The sequence below is a fragment of the Malaclemys terrapin genome, chromosome 8 (assembly GCF_027887155.1).
Source record: "Malaclemys terrapin pileata isolate rMalTer1 chromosome 8, rMalTer1.hap1, whole genome shotgun sequence".
Lineage (NCBI taxonomy): Eukaryota > Metazoa > Chordata > Testudines > Emydidae > Malaclemys > Malaclemys terrapin.
Window position 1 is genome coordinate 44,936,942 of NC_071512.1, and position 24,337 is coordinate 44,961,278.

The 24,337-nt window shown below is 49.4% G+C and overlaps 1 protein-coding gene across 1 annotated transcript in view; it reads left to right on the forward strand.

The window, feature by feature from the left end:
• Positions 1 to 16,890, forward strand: part of NOTCH2 (notch receptor 2) — a 154,711-nt gene extending 137,821 nt beyond the window's left edge. Inside the window, exons 24-33 of the mRNA XM_054036931.1 lie at positions 202 to 731; positions 1,594 to 1,941; positions 2,213 to 2,355; positions 3,410 to 3,620; positions 8,235 to 8,331; positions 8,774 to 8,942; positions 10,972 to 11,273; positions 11,695 to 11,842; positions 12,479 to 12,576; positions 13,248 to 16,890. Coding sequence (XP_053892906.1) covers positions 202 to 731; positions 1,594 to 1,941; positions 2,213 to 2,355; positions 3,410 to 3,620; positions 8,235 to 8,331; positions 8,774 to 8,942; positions 10,972 to 11,273; positions 11,695 to 11,842; positions 12,479 to 12,576; positions 13,248 to 14,567 — 3,366 coding nt within the window. The 3' untranslated portion in view covers positions 14,568 to 16,890. The remainder of the gene's footprint in view (positions 1 to 201; positions 732 to 1,593; positions 1,942 to 2,212; positions 2,356 to 3,409; positions 3,621 to 8,234; positions 8,332 to 8,773; positions 8,943 to 10,971; positions 11,274 to 11,694; positions 11,843 to 12,478; positions 12,577 to 13,247) is intronic.
• Positions 16,891 to 24,337: the final 7,447 nt, after the last annotated feature.

The window sequence follows — 24,337 nt, forward strand, 5'->3', positions numbered from 1 at the left end:
GGTTCCAGGAACCAGTGTGTCTGTGGTTAGATCTAGGAAAGCCCCACAAGTTCCTGGGGTAGGGATACAGGAGTTGACGTGGGGGTTGGGTCTGGGAAATAGATAAACTGATATTTGTGCACCCTTGTGCGTGACATAACCAAAATCTCTTCTCCAGCCCTAAGAACATTAATCGGTCTGATCTCCGCACTTTTCTCATAGGGTTATTCTGGGTTTAAATGCGAGTTTGGCAGCCACAGTGTCTGTGGGCAAGTGAAATGCAAGAAAGGAGAGCAGTGCATCCAGACATCCTCTGGGCCCCAATGTTACTGCCCAAAGCTCTCAGCTGGCACGGCGTGCCAGACTGGTACAGGCTGTGCCAGTGCACCATGCCAGAATGGTGGAAGCTGCATTCCCAGGACTCAGCCACCTTACTACTATTGCCAGTGTCCTGATCAGTCTGAAGGGAGTCAGTGTGAACACTCAGTGCGCCCCAGCCAACAGCCACTGGGCTGTCCGGACCAACGCTGTGCAGAAAGAGCAAAAGATGGCTACTGTGACAAGGACTGTAACATGCACAGCTGCCAGTGGGATGGAGGTGACTGTTCCCTGACAGGGGAGGATCCTTGGGCCAACTGCTCTTCCTTGCTGCACTGCTGGAAGCACTTCGATGGCAAGTGTGACGAGGTCTGTAACACGCCCGAGTGCCTCTTCGACAACTTCAAGTGTCAGCAAAATAGCAAGCAATGCAAGTAAGGCCTGCTCCTGACTGCTGGGATCTCTGTAACTAACACAAGGCTCTCGCTAGTGCTTCTAACAGCTTGAATGCTTGGCCTGTGCTGCCTCTCCCCCCCCCCCCCCCCCCCCCCCCCCCCCAGCCCTGTGAAGGGTGCATGCTCTCTGCACTCTCGCTAGGACCCCCACATCAAGGAACTTTCCCTCTCTCATCTGGTTTTCAGCTTTCTTTGGAAATAACTTTTGGAAGATGTGTGCTTACGGGCAAAGTTACATAGTCTGCTCAGTGACACCACATGCTAAGCTGCTTACTGAACATATTGCACAGTCTGCACCTCTCTCCTACTTCCCAAAGAAACTCCAATTAGAGCAAACCCCTCCAACCAGAGTAGAGTGTTTCTTGAGGTCCTGGGGAAAATGAACTTCTAGGTGTCTTTCCGTGTTCTGGATCCCACCCCACACAAACGTAGTACAGGAGTGAGACCTACAGCTGAATTCCTGGGGTGCGCCTTTCTAATCACTAGCAGGCAGCAGGTGCTGCAGCTTCGGCATGGTAACTGGTCACTTGATCCCAGTGCTTGGTGCAGGACCATTTACTGGACTGAGCAATTCTCTCTCCTTAACGAAACCAGATGACCTACAGGTATTAGGTCTCCTGCACCCATTCAGACCCAGAGTTGGGACCAGCTTGCAAGCAGTACACTAGAGGTGAAATACCTCACCCAATACGCTGCAGCCCCTCCAGTCTCCTCCTCAACCTGAACCCAGACTGGAGCTGATTAGCAGGGAAAGGTTTGAATCCTGTTCTGCAGGCCCCAGACTAGAGGTACAATGAAACACCAGTGTGCTGCTGTTTGTAACCCTGTGCCCCTCTCCTAGGTATGATAAGTACTGTGCAGATCATTATGCGGACGGGCGCTGTGACCAGGGCTGTAACAGTGAGGAGTGTGGCTGGGATGGCCTGGACTGTGCTGGTGACAAAGCTGAGAAACTGGCAGAAGGGACCCTTATGATTGTGGTACTGATGCCCCCTGATGAGCTGCTCAGTGATGCCCGCAGTTTCTTGCGGACTTTAGGATCCCTTCTTCATACCAACCTGAGAATAAAACTGGACTCACAGGGAAACCCCATGGTGTTCCCATACTATGGGGAGAGGCCGTCATCACGGAGTCGGCGATCACTCTCAGGCAATCGCAAGCCCAGAGAACTTGAACAGGAGGTCATTGGGTGAGTGAATTCCTTTGTGCATCACTAGTGAGACTATATCGTTAGATACTGTGGGTGTGAGGTGGGTTCAAATGTATGCAGTATTTGTGGCCTAAAATACGTCTCTGTTCTGCCACGGGAGGAGTATAAAACTATGAAGATTGCTAAATACAATGCTAGGCTAGAAGAATTAACCCGGGAGACTAAATTTTAATTTAGGGAAGCACCATTTAGAAGGACCAATTCTCTCTTCCTTTGCTTACTCCTCTGCACTTCAATTCTGTTCCTGCAGCACGAAGGTGTTCCTGGAAATTGACAACCGCCAATGTAGTGAAGATTCAGACCAGTGCTTTAAAAGCACAGAAGCTGCTGCAGCTCTCTTAGCAGCTCAGGCCATGCAGGACATGCTGCCCTACCCCTTTGTGTCTGTCCAAAGTAAGTAACGTTGGAAGAGAGACGGGGGGATATGTCTGGCGCATGAAAGAAATAAATGCTTGATTTAATGTATGAAATAGCGTGTTTTAATTGTTGATCAGCATTTCAACACCTGTCTGCACCTTGTTCAAATGCAGCTTCTTGAATCCTGCAAGAAACTTAATCATGTTGCGGGCTAATTTACTGATCCCCTACAGTATTACAAGTATGTGTGGCCATTGTGTGCATATGTGGTACACTTCATGTAATTCATTTTTTTAACTTTTATAGTGTGGAGTGTAAAACGAGTTGTAAAATACATATGTGGAGGTGATAAGTTGCAGAGCCATGTGAGAAATTTATCACACACCTTTGACCATCACATGTCTGCTAGAACTCATTCAAACATTCCAAACTCCCTGAGCAGATTTAAATAGGCGCCTTTAATAAAAATTCAGCCTGCCAGAAATATCCTCTTCTTCAATACAGAATTTCCTTAGATGCCACCAGAACCTGAGCCCTAGTTACAAAATTCAGCACTTGACCAGAAACAACTACTTTATACCTAGTAGTGTTGTGAATTTGGGAATGGATATCTTGAGCCAGCTGAGCAAAGAACAGGATCTTTTTAAAAAGAACAGGATCTTCGTCAAAGCAATTGAGTGCACCATTGAAGATCTTGTTCATGAAGCCGTGTGCAGCTTATTCAAGATCTCCACAAGTGTTACATTTACACATGATGATGTATGAACAAGCTATGCACTTCTTCAAAATTTGCTTTCTGCAGCCCTGCAACCTTTTAAAACACACACTCTGAAAAACATGCAACAAAGGCTAGACAATAGAATGAAAGTGCTGTGTTCATTGTACAGTTATACTGGCTTGTCAGAACCTACAGTGCATAGCCAGAGTCTGAACTTCCTAAGGCCTTGGCATCCTTTGTTCTAAACCCACCATGAAGTAGAGAAAAATCACTGTCTTCATGAAGAAGGAAACCCTATGTACAAGGAAGGAGGATTGAAGGCTGCTGTCCAAAAAAGCACTTACTTTTCTGTATTTTAATTGGAATTTTTAGGTGAACCTTGGCTACCAAAGAAGACCCAGTTGGTTTACCTACTTGCTGTGGCAGCTGTGATCATCCTTTTCATCCTGTTGTTGAGTGTGCTTGTGGCAAAGAGAAAGCGCAAGCATGGCTCTCTCTGGCTTCCAGAAGGCTTTGTTCTACGCCGGGACCCCAGTAACCACAAGCGCAGAGAGCCAGTTGGGGAAGATGCAGTTGGATTGAAGTAAGTCTGTATTGGGTCATTGAACGCCTTTATGCGTGCTAGGTTTTTGGGAGCCAACCAAACCACCATGTAGTGCATAAATCCCTAATTAAAGGTACTTACAACTTTGTGGGGGTGAGGTAAATTTACACATCAGGCTAAAATTTCTCAAGCTTTTTCTCTGTTCAGATGTTCAGTTTAGATGATCTTTCATTTGATATCTCATTTAATGTTACAGATGGAAGCCCCAGCCCATGGATAAATTTAAAACTAGATTGCATAAAGCACCAGAAAACCCATTGTAGGTAACAGTCTTGCACTACCCTCTAGGGGATGGACTAGATGTTACCTAACAGGGTTGGTGTCTGACTCTGTGAATTTGAAATCATGAAGTGTGATTGTGCAGAAATTACAAAACGTCTGAAAATCACATGCTCTTCATTCACTTTACTTGACTTTCCACTGAAATTAACCAAGTGCAGAGCTCTGGATGTACCCTGTTATCACTGGCTTGTTGAAATAAGTGCAGATAATGGGCCATATTCATCCATGATGAAACTCCTATAGAAGTCAAAAGTCAATAAATGGTCCAGTGTGTGTGTTTTAATGAAGGATTAAAGATGCTGAAAACATGTCTCTCTAACTTACTGATACATGCCAGGAGTGTGACTTTGGTCCCCCTCTAGTGGCTAGAAAGGTTTACTGTCTCCAAGCTAATGGACCAGTCCTATAACTAATGCAGTACAGGCAAGTGCTTTTAGAGCCAGAGGTCTGGGTTCAGTCCTGGCAGATAACCCAGCAGGGGACTTTGCTGCATTTACACATTTATTTCAATGTGGGGCCATGTAAACAGCTCCAAATTCAGAAACGTGCAAATGAGCATATGTCTACTGGATATTTGGAGTGCCCGCCTCATGCTCCTGCATGAACACGTCACATGTGCCCATTTACTGAAGCTGCACCTTTTCAGAAAGCAAGGACTTCGGTACCAAAAATTATCTCAATAGAATGTTGGGGTTAAGAATTTACAAGTAAAAGCTAAGGAAGTTCAGAGCTGTGGTTACCAAGGCAGCTGTCGCTAGGCTCTCTTGTGTCCACTCTACTGTAGCAGCCACATAGCACATTTCAGTTAAGATTGCCAAACAGTTCACTTCACAATCCTTCAGTTCACAAGGCAGCGTGCTAACTGCACCGTCCCTTCGGTCGCTTCCCTGGCATGCCTAGCTATCTCTGCAGGCCAATCTCCTGAGTATGGGAGCAGTGGCTGCCTTGCATTGGCAGGTGTGCTAGGTGGGAGAAGGCTCCTCGCTCATTGGTGCTGGCTACAGAGATTGTTCCTGCCTCTGCTACTTGTGTTGGGAAAAGCTGATTCCTTATGGAAGGCTATGAATGTTTGCCAGATTCCAAACCTGCTTGCTTGTGGTTTCCCAGGCAAGAGGGAACACTAACGCTGGGAAGTTCTTTGACCCCAGGGACAGAGAAATGTAGCCATTGGACATGTTTGAAAGAAAGGCTTATTCCTCAGTGTCCAAAACTTTGTGCTGTCAGTTATCAGGCCAGATAAAACACTTGGCTCTGGTCAAAAGCTGCCTCTAAAGCCCAGTGCATCTGAGGCCAAGACACAGGCATTTTCAAGGCTAAAATCCAGGAGATGTTCAAACATTCTCTCAGGACTGCATTTGATATCTGATGTTGCTGCCAGGTCTCTGGCTACAGCCAACTTGAAATGTTCCTGAATTCTGGTCTTTGTGGCCAGGAAAGGGTTATGAACTTGCCTTTGAAGGCGCAGACCTCTTCACTTCCAAGAAGGTTGAAGTCTTGTAAAAACTGAAAGCTACTAAGTGTATGGCCAGGACTCTGGGCTTCATTCAGCCTGTTTCAGGCAATGTTTGTTTTGATACTTTGGGGCAGGTCACAGTAATCCTATTGGGAGTTAGCTACCATCAGAGGACACTCCTTGGAGAATACAAAGACCTTCCCCAGCTGCTGGTGGGGTGCACTTTGGCAACAAACTTGAGGATGCACTGATGGACCCAGAGCCAGTACTGCAGTACTCAGATCCTTTTCCTTTCTCTTCTACCCCAGCTTTGGAGACCATTTGTCCCAGCTGACGAACTGAGTGCCATTTGTTTGGGTTTTGGAGTTTATCACGCTGGAGTACTCATGCAGTGTGAAGCCAGGCCAATATCCAACCCTCCTTCCTTTTCTAGGGCTCCCTCATATGGAGAATATTTGCAAGAGGCAGACATGGCTCTAATGGAAATAGGAGTCACAGAACCGATGCCAGAGCTTTACAGAAGGACAGGATTTTATTCCTGGGATTCTCTCATCAACAAAAAAAATCATAGCCTAGCCCCTATTCTGGCCTTCTCCAAATGGAATGAATAACTGAGGATAGTCTCATTCTGCATGGCTTCTCTGTGCACAATAATCCCTGCTTACAAGCCCCATGTGGGTTTTAGGCCCTCGGCCTTAAAAGTGCTTGCTTTTGCCTCCCAATATGGAAGAACCATGTCAGGTTCTTGGTGGGCAAGAAATGACCAGTGTAACGTCCTTCCCTGCACACTGGGTATTGACATAGTGTGTGGAAATGATTGCGATTCATCTGTTGGAGGAGTGTCCATATCTGGGCAAATGGCTCATAAGAGCTCAGTCGGACAGCAGGGTAGTTCACACTGCTGCAGGAGATCTGCACCACCTTCAGATCTGAAGTTAAATCTTCTTTCATCACATTTTACATCCTATCCCTCATAAGGGCCACTCTGGATTCCACCAAGTCTCCAGCCTGCTTGCTGCAGGACAGTTTCTGAGATCTCATCCCAGGCTAGATGGCAAAAAGCCTTTACGTCTCAGGTTCAATGGAAGTCTGTTATACAAGGCTATGAATGCCACCTTTGCAAGGGTGATTAAATCAGATGTTAAGAGTGCTTAAAGTGTATCTAGGACAGTATTTCCCCCTTAGCAGGTCCGGCTCCCTCTGTCCCAGTCATGTTATTCTCCCTACTACTCCCTGCTGGCTGTGGGAGCTGTCTCCCCACCAGGTCCATGGTTATCACAGCCACATCCATCTGGGTAGTCTCTGACAGTCTTGCTCCCGGGTACCCCTTTTCAATTGGCCTTCTCCTAAGGGGGTAATATCTTCTTACACGGCCCTCCTCTTGGCATCAACAAGAAGCCCTTTGCCTCCTTTTGGCCATGGGCCTCCCATGTTCCTTCCCTTGCTTAGCCACTTCCCCGGGGCCAGTCTTGACCCCAGAACTGAGGTCCGGACATTCCCTTCGCAGGTGCTCCTGTTGCTCACAGGCCCAACATGCCCATCCCTTCCCTGTTCTCCCCACAAGTGGGGCTCTCCTGGGCTCTACCTTCCTCCTGTTCTCTGGGTGTGGTTTCTGTCGCCTATCCCTGCAGGGGCACTCTGCCTTCTAATGTCCTTGTTGCCCACAGGCATAGCATCCTCCCAGCTTCCTGTTCCAGGTGCCTCTCATTCCCTCTTGCTCCGTGCAATTTCTATGGACTCCCCTTTGGAGCAACTTGAATAGATTCAGCTGCTGTTCTGCTAGTCGGGTCATATAGGCCTGTAGGTACTCTTGTGCCTCCCATTGTCTCTCTTGGGTTTCCAGTACCTGGAGCAGCAGAACCTGAAGCTGCCCTTGCTGCTTGTCGGCCCCTTTACGCAGGGGCACTGACTTTGAAGTCCAGTCTGGGCGGGTATATAAGCCCTCAGCAAAACATGCTTCCACATATTGTGTTTCCACTGTCTCTCAGATAGTCTCTGCAATCTCTGTGACAGGCAATTGTCCCCGCAGTCTCTATCCTTTCCTTATATCAGGGGTGACCGTGTGCCCACATTCTCCACCATGTGTGACAGGGTGTGACTCACCAGTCTGACACCACCTGCTGGCCGTCCCAGGGATCAGCACTGCTAGCCAGTGCACCCTCTTTCGGTGATACCTCACCCACTGTCACTTCTGCTCCTGGACCCAGGTTGCTCCAAGGACCACAGCATCCTCTTCAGGACACAGCCCTCCGGTTGTGCCACACACTGTGCTCCCCCTTCTGGGGGACAGTACCACAGTTTGACTGTCCAGCCACTTCCTCAGTGGCGAGTGGGGGAGGGACCCACTATTCCAAGTCCCGGCCCAGGGACTCTGTAGATGGCAGCCACATGCTGTGTCCCCGCCAACGTCTCAGTCTACTTCCCTGGGCCACTTCCCCACAGCCGCAGCACTATCTCCACCCTTATCTTAGGGCCTCAGCATGCTAGCAGTCAGCCGGGAGCTTGCTCTCACTCCCCTTATCCTGCCCAGCACTGCTCTGTCCAAGGTGCTAGCTTTTTTTCCTCTTGCAAGGCAACCAGTCCTCCCTCCTTGAGCTCCAGGGTGCCACTGAACCTGCTGTACCCTGCAGCTCTTCTTATATGGGCCTGCCCAGCCCTGATTGGCTGCTTTCCACGCAGTCCCTCTCCTATTGGCTGCTTTCTGCGCAGCCTCCCTAGGGCTCCATTAAACCCTTACCAGCCAGTGTGGGGCAGACGCCCCATCACACATACACACAACAAGTTAAACTTAGAGTGTTAGTGATTCCACTCTCACTTTGTCAGTCTGCAATGTGACATGTGTTCTTCCATTTATTTAGGAATCTGTCAGTTCAAACTACAGAGGGTAATTTGACTGACTGCAGTCTGAGCGAGCACTGGACCAGCAGTGGAGGACCTCCGCCTAAGAGAGCAAAGGTAAGAGGTGCTAGGCATTGAGCACTGCCTTCTAACCACTGAGACTCTTCTTGTTCTACCTAGGATAAGGTTTGGTACTTCTGTAACATGCCCCTCCCTCAAAATATACCCTAATCCTGAACGTCTGAAAACCTTCTAAAAGTTAACACTGTCCAAATCGCAAATATTAAATTCAGGGCAACCGCTCCGGTGCAGAACAGGAACAAAGTCACTTCATGCCAGAGCCCCTTCCCGTACAGACCTCCAGACTGTAAAGGAGGAAAGAGAAGCTTTGCCAATGCTAACCTCTTTGTAAATCCAGGTCAGTTCTTGCACAGTGGGAACTTCAACTTCAAGAATGCCACGCTGAGCAAATGGAGACACTTGTTTTAAAAACCAGTTTTGAAAGTGTCTGCTGCTATTTGACTTGTTTTTCAAGTTAACTTTTATTTTCCCTGTGCAGGCTGAAGACCAAGCTTTGCTGTCAGACGGAGAGGAGCAGGTAGATCAGCGCCAGTGGACACAGCAACACCTAGAGGCAGCTGACATCTGTGGGACCCCATCTCTAGCCCTTACACCACCACAGGAGGATCAGGAAGTGGATGGGCTGGATGTCAATGTCAGAGGGCCAGGTCAGTACACTGTGTCTGAGGTAAACTGTTGCACTACATACAGCTCCCAACATTAGAACAATTGCACCTAAAACAGTGAGAACTTGTAGTCCTCATGCAGGGTAAAGATGCAGAACATGCAGAGACACCAGCAAAATTACACAATGTCTGACCAAGAGCTAAGGCAAGAGAGAGAGAGACCTACCATGCAGTCTAGAAAAAAGACTCTGGGGAGACAGACTTGTGGTCTGCACTGCTTGGAATATAGCGTGAAATAAAGGAAGGAAATTCACAGTATCAGAAAATGGTAGGACAACGAACAATAAATACAGACAGTCTAGGAAGTCCGTTAAGGCAATAAAACTCCCAGAGGAGGTGGTCAAGGTACCATCGCAGCAGAGATGAAGGATGAATTGCTGTACTGGAAATAACCAAGAGCAGTGGTGCTGGAACCCTTTAAATAGTGGGGGTGCTGAAAGCCAACCCCCTTGCCTCTGTCCGCGCTCCCCCCCAGCTGGGGCCGGGAGCAGTGCTGTGTCTCCAGGAGGGGGGGACCTGGACAAGGGGTACGGCTGGGAGTGGGCACAGGGCCAGTAGCAGAGCCCCGGGCACAGGGCCCACAGCTGGGACCCGCATGTGGGGCCAATAGCAGAGCCCCAGCCACGGAGCCAGCGGCCGGGACCCCAGGAGCAGAGCCCTGGGAGTGGGGAGCCAGGTGCACGGGGCCAGGGAGCAGGGCCAGCACCCCAAGAGCAGAGCCCTGGGAGTGGGGCCCCAGGCACAGGGCCAGCGGCTGGGAAGTGAGGCTGGCAGCCGGGACCCAAGCCCCGGGCTGGGGAGTGGAGGCCTGGGTAGGGGCCACCGGCCCTACGTAACACCTGGGGGTGCTGCAGCATCCCCCGAACCCCTAGTTCCTGCGCCTATTCCCAAGAGCTCATCTAATCTGGTAGCGGTGTTACTGCACTGATCTGTGCCAGCAATTGCTGAGAGGCAATTGAGCAGGGTTATACTCCGCAAGAGCATGTAGTCTGCATAAAAGTGGTGGAGGCGGGGGAGGATTTCCTTCTGACATTAGAGAATGAGTTTATACCATTAATCTGCACAAACAAGAAGACATCTACTTAACAAGCAGCCTTGGTCAGCTGTGTGTATATGACATTCTGCTGTCTCCTAGGGACAGAGGAATAATATTACAGCAGATACTGTAGTGGTCTTATGTTCTCTGATATGTCCTCACCTTTAGTACCAAGATCAGTTTTGGTCACCATAACTCAGACAGCCCTTGTGACTTTCATCTTTTCTGTTACTGGCAGTCTCCTAACTAGAACATCAAGTGATCACCTAAGTTTAGGAAGAAACTTTCCCCTTATGCTCTAGTATTTCCCAGTTGACTAGATGCATTGAGAGTGTTCTGCTGGCCTTTGAAGTGGTTAGTTGAAGCTCTCTCATCAGCTTGCATGGCCCTGTGTGATCTGTTCTATGCGGAAGTGATTCCTGGGAGCAAGAGAATTGGCTGTGACTTTTATCCTGGCTAGTACAGCAGTAAAGATGATTTTCGTTTGTATACTAATATCTGGGGCATGTTCTGGAACGTTCATACTCTGGGCCTGGTCCAGTTCTCATCCAAATGTATGGGAGTCTTTCCACCAATTTTAATGATTATTGGATCCCCCTTCTTTTAGTGCTGTTGTAACATCATCATATTTGCTTTCTGACCCCTGTGATAGCTACTAAGTGGGAAACGGTTATGAGCAGGAAAGTTTCCTTGGTGAGTATGGGGCCTAAACAATCAGCTTCTGCAGGCTCTAAGCTTTCATTTGAACTAAGTTCCTAGTCCTATGGTTGGGAAGAAAGCCTTCCAAATGTGAACAGTGTAACACAGCGCGAATAGGTAAAATGGAGCTGCATGTGCTGACGTGGAAGGAAGGGATTGTCACTGGCCCAGTGCAAGTGCACAAAAGGAGAGGATATATGGCACTGGGAACAGGCACAATCTGCTTTCCTTTGCTGTTATGCAGGTGTTACCATTCAAACTTCTCTTCTGTTACAGATGGGTGTACCCCACTCATGTTGGCATCTCTCCGTGTGGGCAGCTCCGAGATTAGTGATGAAGATGAAGAAATGGAAGATTCTTCAGCAAATATAATAACAGACTTGATTTATCAAGGTGCCAACCTGCAGGCCCAAACGGACCGTACTGGGGAGATGGCACTGCACTTAGCAGCCCGCTATTCAAGAGCAGATGCGGCAAAACGCTTACTAGATGCTGGTGCTGATGCTAATGCACGAGACAACATGGGCCGGTCTCCCCTTCATGCAGCCGTGGCAGCTGATGCACAGGGTGTCTTCCAGGTAATCCATTAAGGGAATCCCTTTTAGGACACTGGCTGAGATAGTGGCATTAGGCAACTGCAATGCATGGCATCATCTGCCTGCCGACCCAGAAGGATGTATCTGGGCATGTACTGTGTCCTTGGCTATCCTGCTCTCAGACTGTGAGCAATGCATTGGCTCAAGGGTGAAAGGATGAAGGTTCTTTGTAGGTCTGGTTTCTTCAGATATTAGTAACTCAAAGGATTCCACACACACACGCTCTGTTACATGTAGTAATTCAATTTTCACTTGCTTTTTTGTTAATATCTTGCATATTCTGAGTCCTCGAATTTCGGCCCTGATATTGCTACATGAATACAAAATTTCTCTGAAGTTTCTTGTTAATTCTCAGTCTTATTTCTTAATGGAATTGAAAAATCACTCTTCCCCTGTGCCTCAGATCCTGATCCGTAACAGAGTGACGGACCTGGATGTGCGGATGAATGATGGCACAACCCCACTAATTCTGGCTGCCCGATTGGCTGTGGAAGGAATGGTGGCCGAGCTGATCAACTGCCAGGCTGATGTCAATGCAGTGGACGATCATGGTATTGCGGGGCTTGGGGGTTGAGGGCTTCTGTGTTCAGCACCATTTCTCAGGGTGTAGAATGGGAATGAGGAGCTAAAACCTGCACTGTAGCATGAGCTATTAATAACACTGGAGCTAGCAGAATAAATAGGGTAGAGGGTATTCTATACAGGTGGCTTCTGTGGTGATTAAGTGTAGCACACTGCAGAATGACTGGCCATCATAGGGTGGGTTGTTTGGAGATGCCTGAAATGTATGGAGGAGAGCTGGGGGGACACAGTGGTGACGGTTGTGCTGAGACTTTCTGCAGCATCTCACAAGCGTACAGAACATGAGACTCCTGGAGAGGCTGTCCCATTGCACGTAGTGAGATGGAGTCTCGTGGGAGGTTGGACTGAGACTTTCTGCAACGTGCCTTGCGGTTCTGGTTGTCATGGAGGGAGCCTGCCAGGACTTTCTGCAGCTTTGTGGGGACAGATGGGTGTATCACAGGTGGTCATACCAAGGTGTAGCTCATCACAGAGGCTGCAGGGCTGATTACTGTACTGGAAAGAGTTGTAGGTTGCCAGGCTTGGCAGTTCCAAGGGGATGCTGTATTACACCTCTCCCACTTTGCTCATTGGTTTGTTGCTGAAGGGACTGAATTTCCCCACAGGTAAATCTGCTCTTCACTGGGCTGCTGCTGTTAACAATGTGGAGGCAACATTAGTGCTGCTGAAAAACGGAGCCAACAGAGACATGCAGGACAACAAGGTACAGTTTGTATATGCTCAATAGGGCTGTCCCTTCACACATGGTCTGCACTGCTGGTCACTCAGCCGCGTTTCTCTCCCACTAACTCCATGCTTTGCAGTTGGGCCGTTGCTGTTGGAAATGATCTAGGCCAAGATTTTTCAAAACTAGGTGCTTGAAGTGAGGCTTCTAAATCTACACTTAGGGAATTAAGTGACCTGACTCTTCAAAAGTGCCAGGTACCCAGCAGCTCCTATTGACCTCAAATCCCACTTCTCACTCCCTCTTAGCCATGGCTCAGATTGGTTCACAGGTGAACCTAGGTCTCCCACATTCCAGTCCAGTGTCTAACTACAGGCCGTTCTTTCAGCTGGGGTCTCAGTTCTTTCCCATACAAGCCTTTGCTGACTGTATTCTTGTTTGGTTCCCTTCCCACTCCCCCATTTCCAACGCAGGGAGTTTTTCTCCCTTAGCTCACTGAGCAGTCCCTCCTGAAGCCGTGCTGGCTAGTTCCTGTCCCTTGGATTCTCTCTCAGTGGAATTGTAGTGAATTTTGTGTGTGGTATATTCCGGCTCTGTTCCACACTCACAGATTGCAGTTCCTCCTATTGCCCCTCGCTCAGTCAACATTGTTTCCCCTAGATCCACAGTAACCCCAAAACTGTTGAGATGTCTCCTCTTTGTGCTTTCAGGAGGAGACACCGCTGTTCTTGGCAGCGCGGGAAGGGAGTTTTGAAGCAGCTAAAATCCTGTTGGACCATTTTGCCAATCGAGACATCACAGATCACATGGATCGCCTCCCCCGAGATGTGGCACAGGACCGGATGCACCATGACATTGTGCACCTTCTGAATGAGTACAACCTGACCCATAGCCCTTCTGGGCACCCTGGCACCATGCTGAGCTCAGCCCTCTCGCCAGTGATCTGTGGCCCAAATAGGTCCTTCCTCAATTTGAAACATGCTTCCTTAAGCAAGAAGCCAAGAAAACCAAGTGCCAAGGATGCAAAGAGGAAGGGGAAGAAATCTGTGAGTGAAAGCAAGGGGCAGTTTTCTGAGAGCTCAGTAACCCTCTCACCAGTTGATTCCCTGGAATCCCCCCATGCTTTTGTATCTGAACCAATATCGTCTCCAGTGATGTCATCACCAGGGGTTTTACCTTCATCCCCACACACACAGCACACTGCCACATCAGTACAGGCTGCGCACACCATGTCCTTCTCCAACCTCCATGAGCTGCAGCCCCTGGGATGTGGATCCAGCACTGTGCTTCCTTCTGTCAGCCAGCTGCTTTCACAGCACAGAATCACCCCTCCAAACTGTGGGCTTGATCGACTCAGGCCAGTTAACATTTCTGCTGAATGGATGAGTCGTATGGAAATGAATGAATCCCAGTATAATGAGATGTTTGGCATGGTCCCCCAGGTAGTGCATTCTCACCCCAGCATGCCTCAGCAGAGTGGCATGATTCAAACCGATGTGAAGCACGGCGGAGTCTCCAGAGTGTCACTGCCACCTATTATGACTTTCCAACTGGTTCCCAAAGGTGGCATAAACCAGCAGGCAATGCCTCAGCAGGCACAGGCAAACTGTGCTCAGAATATAGCTGGTCCTCTTAGTTCCATGTACCAGGTACCAGATCTAGCTCAGTTGCCAAGTGCCTCCTTTCCCATGGCAGTGATCCCTCAGCAGGATGGACAAGTAGCTCAGACAAACCTCCCAGCCTATCACCAGTTTCAGAGCTCAGTGGGAAAGTACCCCACTCCGCCATCACAGCACAGCTACTCCTCCTCTGCCACAGAGAGGACTCCCAGCCATACCAGGCACTTGCCAGGGGAACACCCATATCTGACTCCATCACCTGAGTCACCTGATCAATGGTCAAGCTCGTCTCCGCACTCTGCCTCAGATTGGTCTGATGTGGCCACCAGCCCCAGCCTCGGCAGCAACCAGCGAGGGCCTGCAGCACATATGTCAGAGCAGCAGCGGAGCAACATGCAGGTTTATGCCTAAAGAGGTTCTAATGGCTGCTGAAGCTGAGCTGGCTGCAGTTCTCATGACAGTCACCCAGGATGGAAATGAAGAACCATTTTAGTGTTCCAAAGTCTGAATGCACCCACCCACCGTCCGCTGTGATTGCTGTAGGTTTTACGCTTCCCGAATCAGAGAAGCTGGGAATGGGGAAGACCTGTTGGGCCACCTCTAGCCAGTTCCCCAGGGACTAGTGTGTTTTTGCTCTCTACATGAGATTCTCTAGACTTTGTCCAGTCTGCTTTTAAACTTATTCCACCACTTTCTTTGAGAGACTGTTGCTCAGCTTAATGCTTCTTCTGGTTAGAGCTTTCTCATATTCAGCCTCAAATAACAGTAATTTTACCCTATTGCTCTTCTGACACTTCCTTGTTACCATTCCAAATTCCTCCCTTTTCCCCACAATTACTGGTCCTGACTGTGATCTGAGCTATCACCCTCCCCTGGCTCTCCTAGACCAATGTCCTGAACTCCCCCTGCCCGTTAACCAAAACGCCCCCATAGACATGAGGACAACTGTCTAGAGCCACCTCCCCTGCACTGCCTAGCTCTTCCCTAACGCAGTGCCCAGGCCCTCCTGAACCCTCGCCTACATGAGTGTGTGTACTCCAGAGTGTTGACTCTTCCAGCTGCCAGCCCCGAATTATCCTCAAACAAGTCTACATGGCATTCTCCTCCTCAGAATACCTGGTCAGACTTCTACCTCAGCTTCTACCCCCGAAGCTACTGTCTTCCACAGACAGGTCAGACCCCTCCTTCACACTACTCTGCAGTGAATTCCAGGGCTCAGGGCCAGCCCACAGAGGCACCTTGTCTCAAAGAGGAGACTGCCTGGAAAAGAAGCAGTAGTTTAGGAAAACCCTCAGTTTAAGCATGAGGAAGTTTCCTGACCTCACACCACAAATTCCTGATCCCATTACACAGTATCACAGCTAAGAGTCAAATGTGTTTGACACTGGTGCTCTCGAGTCCTGCAGGTTGGGTGTTGTCTCTCTGTGCTGTATCATGATGTGGCTAGGTTGTAATCATGTATATGCAGCATTTTTGTCCTTTTGTACCATTCACCTGTGTTTAATGTGACCCTCAATCCTGGGGATAGGGCATAATTGCCCCTTTTATGCCCTTAGGAGGTGATCGGAACAGCCTAATACAGTGCTGTCCACTAAAAGGCAAGAATGCTAGCTTCTTCTTTCTAGCCTTTAGTTAGTTGCACCTCATCTAAAATGGGAAGTTGGTTAAGTTGGAGACGAAATAGTTCAGAAACCATCATCTGAAACATCTGAGCAGATGGATTAATTGATTCTGCTTTATGCTTCAGCAGATACCAAAACTGCACACTTGTGATGCTGTTACCCGTATGATCCCACAAGACAAGTAGGAATTATATTGCAGCTTCCTCTAAATTTGTAGTGGGTTTACAGAACCCAGTTTTCATCAAGCCTTAACTGGACAATAGAGCTGCTTCTCCTCTTGTCCAGATCTCTGCACTGCCCTGTGAGAACACTTCCCTGAAGAGCTCTGGACAACTCAAGGATAGAAGTGTAAATTCCTAGAAGTTGCATTAATTCTACCTCTTCAGGCGATCCCTGCAAATGAACATTCCAAAGAAATTTTTGAGCACTATTTTGCTGCCAACAAAAGACAGAGAGTCTGCTCCTCTCTGAGCAGCAGTTACTGCACATTTTACCAGGTCCAGTATTTCGAGTGATACTTTTATCCTAGTAAAGTTAGGAGCACAATGCATTTTCTTTTGATTTTTGACTCAAAGGTACATGAAGGCAGGGCCTTGGCAGGAATCATTCCATGGGCCACCTTTCTGGGCTGAAGTTGTTGATTGTTTTGTTTAATGCTTTCTGATGCACACAGCCTCTCTTCCCCGCCCACACTGAGGTGTGTACTGTGAAAGAGATACAGCTCAGCCTTTTGGGGGCTTGGGACTGAAATAATCAAGGATTGCTTAAATACATGCCAAAGAAACCAAGGGCTTTTGCTTTTTAGCCCTAAATAACCCCAAGTGCCTTTTAATCTTTGGCAGCCATTGCAAGGCAGGTATGTTCTTTGCATCTGGTGTGTTTGAACGATGTCCCTTTCTGCCTCTTTTATACTTCTGGTAATGCTGAGATCTCGTTAAGGTGGTATTTTATCTCGTAAGCAGTAACCATTCACACAGCAGCATTTTCCTACAGTAATAACAGGAAAATATGTGCTTATTTTTACATTTAAAAAAAAGTTTATTATGAAAATAATTGCTACAAAATGTATAAGCATTTTTTATCCCCAAAATAAAGAGTATACGTCCAGTGTCTATGCACCGGTGTTTTCACTCGTTGCCATAGCTGCGAGCTGCCACTCTGCCTGAACTTATACATGGTCTCGCTTGGCCAATTCTGCATGGTGTCCCCTGCACCTCCATCTCGAGCCAGGGCACAAAGAGCCCACACATTATTCAGTGTTCACCCCTCTCCTGATGAAACCCTTATCCCCCTCCTAAGGGGGAGGAAATCTCCAAGGTTCCCGTCAGACTTATCCCAGATTGGTGTTAGGAAGGGCACCACCACCACTGCACAACAGGCCCTGGGGCCAGTAGCCAAACCCCACAGATCCCCAGCCAGGGATTGGCAGGAAACTAGGCCCATCCATTCCCAACCACCCTGGTGTCAGCTGCACTCGGGATCCCCCTTAAAAAAGGGCTTCTGTCCTGGATGGGGTGTCCTGTGACACTTCTCAGGGGCACCCAGGGTTGTGAGGCACCTCATCACCACCTGCCCTTGGCATGAGGGCATCTTGTCTGTGCCTACTGTGGATCAGCTCCCTGAAAAAGCCAGCCTCTGACAGCACAAGCACTGCCTGCCAGGCCTCTGCAGGCTTCGCTCTCTGTACAGGTTAACAATCGGTACATGCAGGCCCCAAGCATCCCTGTGCAGTGCCTAGCCCCGGACTCACTGAACACTCACAGAGCTCTGATTCTCTCCGAACAAAGGAACAACACACACCAGCTTACTAGATTCAACTCCGGATACCCACACTGCCTCTTTTTATATATATATATCTATATAGTGAAAACAAGAATCAGTTTATCATCAACTGAGAGTCAAGTGATAGTGGGTAAGAATATTGGAAACAAATGGTTACATATAAAACAAGATTATAATATGCTTTCTAGAGTCTGAACTTAACTCTCAAAACATTCCTGTCTCTGGCAGGACCCCACCTCCTTTTCCCAGCATTTTCAACCAGGATGGCTGAGATCTCCCTTTCATAAGATTAAGCTCACTGGCAGCCTGTCTTTGCAGAGAGAAGGATGCCAGGGTGTGACTTGATTTACCCAGATATACCAGACCTTTGAGCTTCACCTGCAAAAAGGGTACCTCCCTCCGTTGTTTACCTCTTCCTGCCAGCTCCCATTAGCATATAACTTACTATGCTAATAGACTTCTTGTAAGACACAATAGTGCACAGGGGAGGTAAGCCTCTCCCATCTTCTGTCTGGAGAAGTTTGTCACTGGGCACACTACCTTTGAGTGACCTGCCTTTAATTACAAGGCCTCGAGACCATAGTTTTCAGTATATATCATAACTCCCATTTTCCAGCCATCTCGCAATGATTACGATGATCAGTGTGATGCACACTTTCATTAGAGACCTTACATGGTATTCTTTTGGGAGACCCAGAGGGTCTGTGTATCCCATGCTCTCTGCCAATTGGCATCCAGAGGTCCTTGGGTCACACCTTCCGATGTTGTAATACCTTTTACCCAGGTAGCTGTAGTAGTGTTCTTATTTGCATTACTATAGTGCATAGGAGCCCTAGTTACAGACCAGGAGCCCATTGTGCTAGGCGCTGTACAAACACAGATGAAAAAGACTGTGGGGATGGTGAGGAGATGATGTGCATCCACCAGCCAGCCCAGTGCAATCTTCACAAGGGAAAGTGTAGTGTAGAAGGGATTGCATGCATGGATGTAGGAGGTACATCTGGGCCCATAATGCTTTGCACTTTAGACAGCTCCTTCCAGTCGAGAATATCAAAGTATCTCATCCCCAGGTGAGAGGCAAGAATGATCATTCCCACCTTACAGGTGAGGAAACTGAGGCAGTGAGTGGCGAACTAACTTGCCCTGGTTCAGAAGAAGCCTGTGGCAGAGAGGATAGTGCAGGAAAAGCTTGATCTCACCAACAACCAGTTATATGAAGAAGTTATTCCCGGGGGATGGGGGCAATCACATAACAAAAGTGACGTCGATAAGGAGCAAGCCAATGTTCCTTTGCATTCTGGTGCCTCAGTGCATTGCAAGTTGCTTTGCAGTGGTTTGGAGAACAAGAAGAAAGCGATGCAGTGCACTGTTCTGCACTTTATGCAACATAACTACTGTTTTGAGATGTTGGATTTTATGAATTTTTCAATTTTATTAACTCCTCAATCAGTTTATAAAATAGGGGTTCTGTGAGTCCAGTGATGCCCATGCCTGTGCCGTCACCAGCAGGCCATCTGCCTCCTACAGTACCATTTTGTTCACCTCTGGGATCATGTTTTATCCTGGTGTGTCTTGTGCTCTTCAAAAAAATTTGTGTTCCTTTTCCATTCAAGAGCAAGTAAACTGAAATGAAGACCAGAAAATTGAAGGATATATTGATATTTGAAGCCTAGTTTTGCCAGCCTTACTCCTGTTGGGTAGCGCCTTATCCTGAGTATAATCACAGATGTTGATGAGTCTACTCGTATTAATTGCTACTGTTGTATTAATTTAGATGGACTATCTGGGCCAAAGGTGCAGAAGGTGGGGGCCCGCAAGGACTCTAAAAATTAATACTGGCCACTCCAGGCTTGTATTAAACTCCCAAGGTTACAGCTTTTCTCTGACCTTGGATTGGTAGATGCTGCCACCACCCAGGGGCAAAACCCCTTTGAGAACCCAGGAAGGCACACTTGGGAATTCCTTTCTGTGGGGTACTTTCAATCTCTCTCTCTCTCTCTCTCACACACACACACACACACACACACACACACACACAATTCCCCCCCCTCCCCCCCCCCCCCCCGGGAAGAGCTGAGAAAGAAAACCTCTCAGGACACCAAAAATCCAATACTGTTCTTAAAAAAGGTAAATTTTATTAAAAACAAAAAGAAAGAAATACATCTGCAACTTAGGCTCTTGCTAGATTTAAAAAAAAACACACTTACAAAAAAAAAAACCATCAAGAATAACCTTCTTGAGGTCCAGCTTAAAGGTTACAAGCAAAACAAAAGCACCTGGGGTTAGCACAGAGGAGTCCACACGCCAATAAGAAATAAACAGAGATAAACCTAATCACGTCTTTCTAGACACTTTTTGATTTATTTACATAGCTGGGGTTTCAAATGAGGAGTTTTAGGTATGATCTGATGATTCCCTTACCTGACAAAAAGCTTTTTACAGCACAGTCTCAGCCCTGTCTCTGCTCTGTCTCCGGAGAACAATAACAGACAGAAAAAGGGAAAGTTTTTTTCCAATTTTAAAAAGTTCTAGCTCTCCCATTGGCTTTTTTGGTCAGGTGCCCACTCACTTCCCTTTACCTATGCATGCAGTCAAACTTTTTAACCCTTTACAGGTAAAGCAAGTAGAGAACAGCTACCAAGAGAGATTCTATACTGGCTGGCTGGGTGTCCACAAAGGGAGCTACCCTCCCTCTCATTTATCACAGAGCAGTCATTCATGGTGCTGCTGTTCAATCTGATCCCATTTCGTAGAAGACAAAACAAGACACAAACACACAAAAAGGAAGAGTAAAGAAAAGGAAAGAGAGAAAATGCAGCTTCTGTCTCTGTTGTTGACTCGCACTTGCAACCTCACTGCTGGAAAAACACAGGCCCAGCACATGGTCTGATCAGCAGCGTTGATACCTGGCAAACTCGTACCAGCATCGGGCTGTTTAGGGCACCCCAAGTAGGCCACTCACCAGTTCCTTCTCGCTGGGGCCTACTTGGGGTGCATTCAAGGAAGATGTCTTAGGTCACTTGAGGTTAACAGGAGGAAACCGGTAGCTGAGGGAAGAGTCAGGCTTTTGCTGAGCAGTTATGGGAAGGGTGAGGACAGGGATACGTTGACTGCTGTCAATCAGAAGGTCACACATCCCTCTCCTGGGATCTTGCTTGTTTCATGTGGGAGCCTTTGCAGTCCTGTGCTGAGGCTTGTGTACTGGAGCACGACTCTTGATGGCTGCTTCCACAGCCAGGAGATCTGGGGAGTTTAATGTGGTCTTTCTAGATCCTTCTCTCCCACCGCATTTGTGCACAACTGTAAGGAAGTTCCTCTTTGCTTGGCCCTGCTTTCTGCCTTAAAGTTTCCTCCTTCTCCTGGAGACTTTGCAGTTGTGATTCCTCAGACCCCTTCCCTTGGAGGCTTTACCCTGAGGTGGCCTCTCTCAGAGCCGCTAAAGCCAAGTACATCACTGGTGAGATGACAGGCTATGAGAACTTCTGCACGTACCCGCTTTTATCAGCGTTATGTTTTTATTGTAAAACTCTGTATAACCCCCTGCTTTACGCTGTTACTCTGGTTGCTGCGGAGTCCGACTGCACTCTGCGTACTTGCTCATCAGCCCCATTATGCAAACACAGACTCTTCAGAAGAATTCTGTATCTCACTCTTACCAAACCAAATGACACGCCAGGGTATCATTCCAATGTTCATCTGCTGTTTGCAGTCGGGTGGGGTTGGCACCTCAATCTAACAAACAGCTTGCAATTTGTGTCCTTTATCAGGACATGCTGAAACTGGTAACCACTAGGGTTACCATATTTTAGTTTTAAAAAAGGACACTCCATGGGGCCCTGGCCCCACCCCAACTCCGCCCCTTCCCCGCCCCCAGCCCTGCCCCAACTCTGCCCCTTCCCCAAAGTCCCCGTCCCAACTCTGCCCCCTCCCCTGAACGCTCCACCCCCTGCTCCTCCCCCTCCCCTGCTTCCCGTGAATCAAATGTTCGCGGGAAGCCTGAAACAGGCAGGCAACAGGTAAGCTGGGGCTGGGTGCGGCGCGGCCCAATCCGGCCCCCCTGGCCGAGCGGCTCCCTTCGGCGGCCGGCTGGCCCAGGCCAAGAGGCTCTGGCCCCGGCATCTCCCGCCCGGCTCGGCCCCATCCTGGCCCCGGCCAGCACTCCCGGCCCCAGCCGAAAACCGCCAGCCCCGGCCCCAGCCGAACACCGCCAGCCCCGGCCCCAGCTGAACACCGCCGCCCCAGGCCGAACACCCCCGGCCCCGTCCCGGCCTCATCCAAACACCGCCGGCCCCGGCCTGCCCCGGCCAAACACCGCCAGCCCCGGCCTGCCCCGGCCAAACACCGCCGGCCCCGGCCCACGCCGGCCAAACACCGCCGGCCCCGGCCCCAGCCGAACACCGCCGGCCCCGGCCCTGGTCCGGCTGAACACCGCTGGCCCCAGCCCCGGCCCTGGCCCCGGCCGAACACCGCTAGCCCTGGCCCTGGCCGAACACTGCTGGCCCCGGCCCCCGCACCGCCGGGCCCTCCCTCCCTATTTTCCCAGACATGTCCAGCTTTTGGGGATTTCCTCCTGGACGGGGATTTGAGGCCCAAAAAGCCAGATGTCTGGGAAAATCCAGACGTATGGTAACCCTAGTAACCACATAATATCACCCCGCGGTGATAAGGGGGATAGGAGTCGTGGTCAGGGTTTAACAGTCAAACAAAACAGCAGTGTTATCTTCTAGAAGAGACAACTAACCAACCATTTCTCTGAGAGGTTTCCAGGAATCCTCCAGGTGCTGTATTTCCCCCATATTTCACCTATGAAATTCCTGGAAGTAATCAGTTTTCCACTGTAGACCATCTTCTTCAGTATAACCACCCAGGGTTTCATGGTTTCCTTTTCTCTGAGCCATTTCCTGTCTTGAATCCAATGGTACAAAGCCAGGTTGCGTGACCCTCCCTCACCTTGGTGAACACGTATGAGTGGCCCCAATAAGTTCAACAGAGCAGGGACTTGGCCCATAGCAATGACTGCTTCCTGCTGTGCTGCCTCCCCTGCTTCCTCACTGAGAACCTCATGTCTGAGTGAGTACTACTCCTTCATCCCCAGTAAAGGTAAGAGCTCCCTCTGCTGGTCTCCACTAGGATTTCACACACTTCTTTTGCAGCAAACACAAACCCAAAGGTTTCATTTTGTTTTCGAACATTGGTGTGTTTTCTAGGGTTACCATTCGTCCGGATTTACCCGGACATGTCCTCCTTTTTGTGCTAAAAATAGCGCCCGGGGGGAATTTGTAAAGCACTCACAATGTCCGGGATTCCCCCCCCGCAGAGCAGAGCGAGCGGCTGGGAGGGCTGCTGGGAAGTCCCGGGCTGGACTCAGGAGCAGCTGTAGAGGAGCCAGATCCGCCCTGCATTCTGAGCCGGCAGCTCCCTTGCAGCCCAGTCCGGCAGCACTGTGCAGGGCCAGACCGGGTTTTGTTGTGCAGGGCCAGGGACCGGGTTTTGTTGTGCTGGGGAGCTCAGCCACGTGTCCGGCTCGGCTGCACAGAGCCCAACACTCTGTTCTGAGCAGCAGGGTAAGGAGGTCAGGGGGCAGGAAGGTTCTGGAGGTGGCAGTCAAGAAACGGGGGGGGCTTTTTTGGGGGAGTGGAGAAAGTTTTGGGCAGTCAGGGTACAGGTAGGGGGTAGGGTCCTGGGGGGCAGTTGGGGGGGGTCTTAGGAGGGGGCAGTTAGGGGACAAGGAACAGGGAGTCTTAGGTAGGGGGTGGGGTTCTGGAGGGCAGTTAGGAGCAGGGGTCCCAGGAGGGGGCAGTCAGGGGACAAGGAGCAGGGGGGGAGTGTTTGGGAGTTCTGGGGGGGGCTGTCAGGTGGCAGGGGTGGGGAGATGGATCGGAGCAGTCAGGGGACAGGGAGCAGAGGGGTTTAGATGGGTTGGGAGTTCTGGGGGGGGGGGCTGTCAGGGGGTGGGGAGTGGTTGGATGGGGCGTGGGAGTCCCAGGGGTCTGTCTGGGGGTGGGGGTGTGGATAAGGGTTGGGGCAGTCAGGGGACAAGAGGCAGGGAGGCTTAGATAGGGAGTGGAGTCCTGGGGGGCAGTTAGGGGCAGGGGTCCCAGGAGGGGGCAGTCAGGGGACAAGGAACGGGGGGAGGGTTGGGGTTTCTGGGGGGGCGGGAAGTGGGAGGGGCAGGGGCGGGGCTAGGGCGGGGCTCCTCCCGTCCTCTTTTTTTCTTGCTGAAATATGGTAACCCTAGTGTTTTCAAAAGTGCCTCTGCGTTCCCCTCGTTGTATTTGTTAGTCCTCTTGGTTCATGGGTGGAAGGCTCTTTGGTGGACTCGGAAGCAGCCTCCTCGCTTTGCTTCCTGAGAGGCCTTTTAATACTAATACAATGTCTGACTCTTCAAATCCTAAACCCTGGCAAGTTCCCCACTGCATTAGTAATTCTGTGGGGGCTCAACACATGGAGAATTTAGATTTTTTTTTTAACTTAAATACAATAAGCCTTAGTATTCCAGCCACAAGCAGTCGATGAAGCAGACCCCTTTAAAGAAAGAGTAACTTGCTGTTTGCGCTAGATCTTTGGGTGTCCAGGACTCTCTGCAGTCGGTTCTCTTCCCCCTTGGGATGCAGAACCAGTTCTGGGCTCTGGAACTTGGACTTTCTTGGAATTCTCTGCCTCTAAGCAAAGTATGGAAGCCATCTTCCTTTTCCTTCCCTGGAAGCTGAATCTTGAGTTTAGCTGGCTCCCTGCAACTTAGAGCTGCAGAGAAATCTCCTGGGACTTAGAATTAGT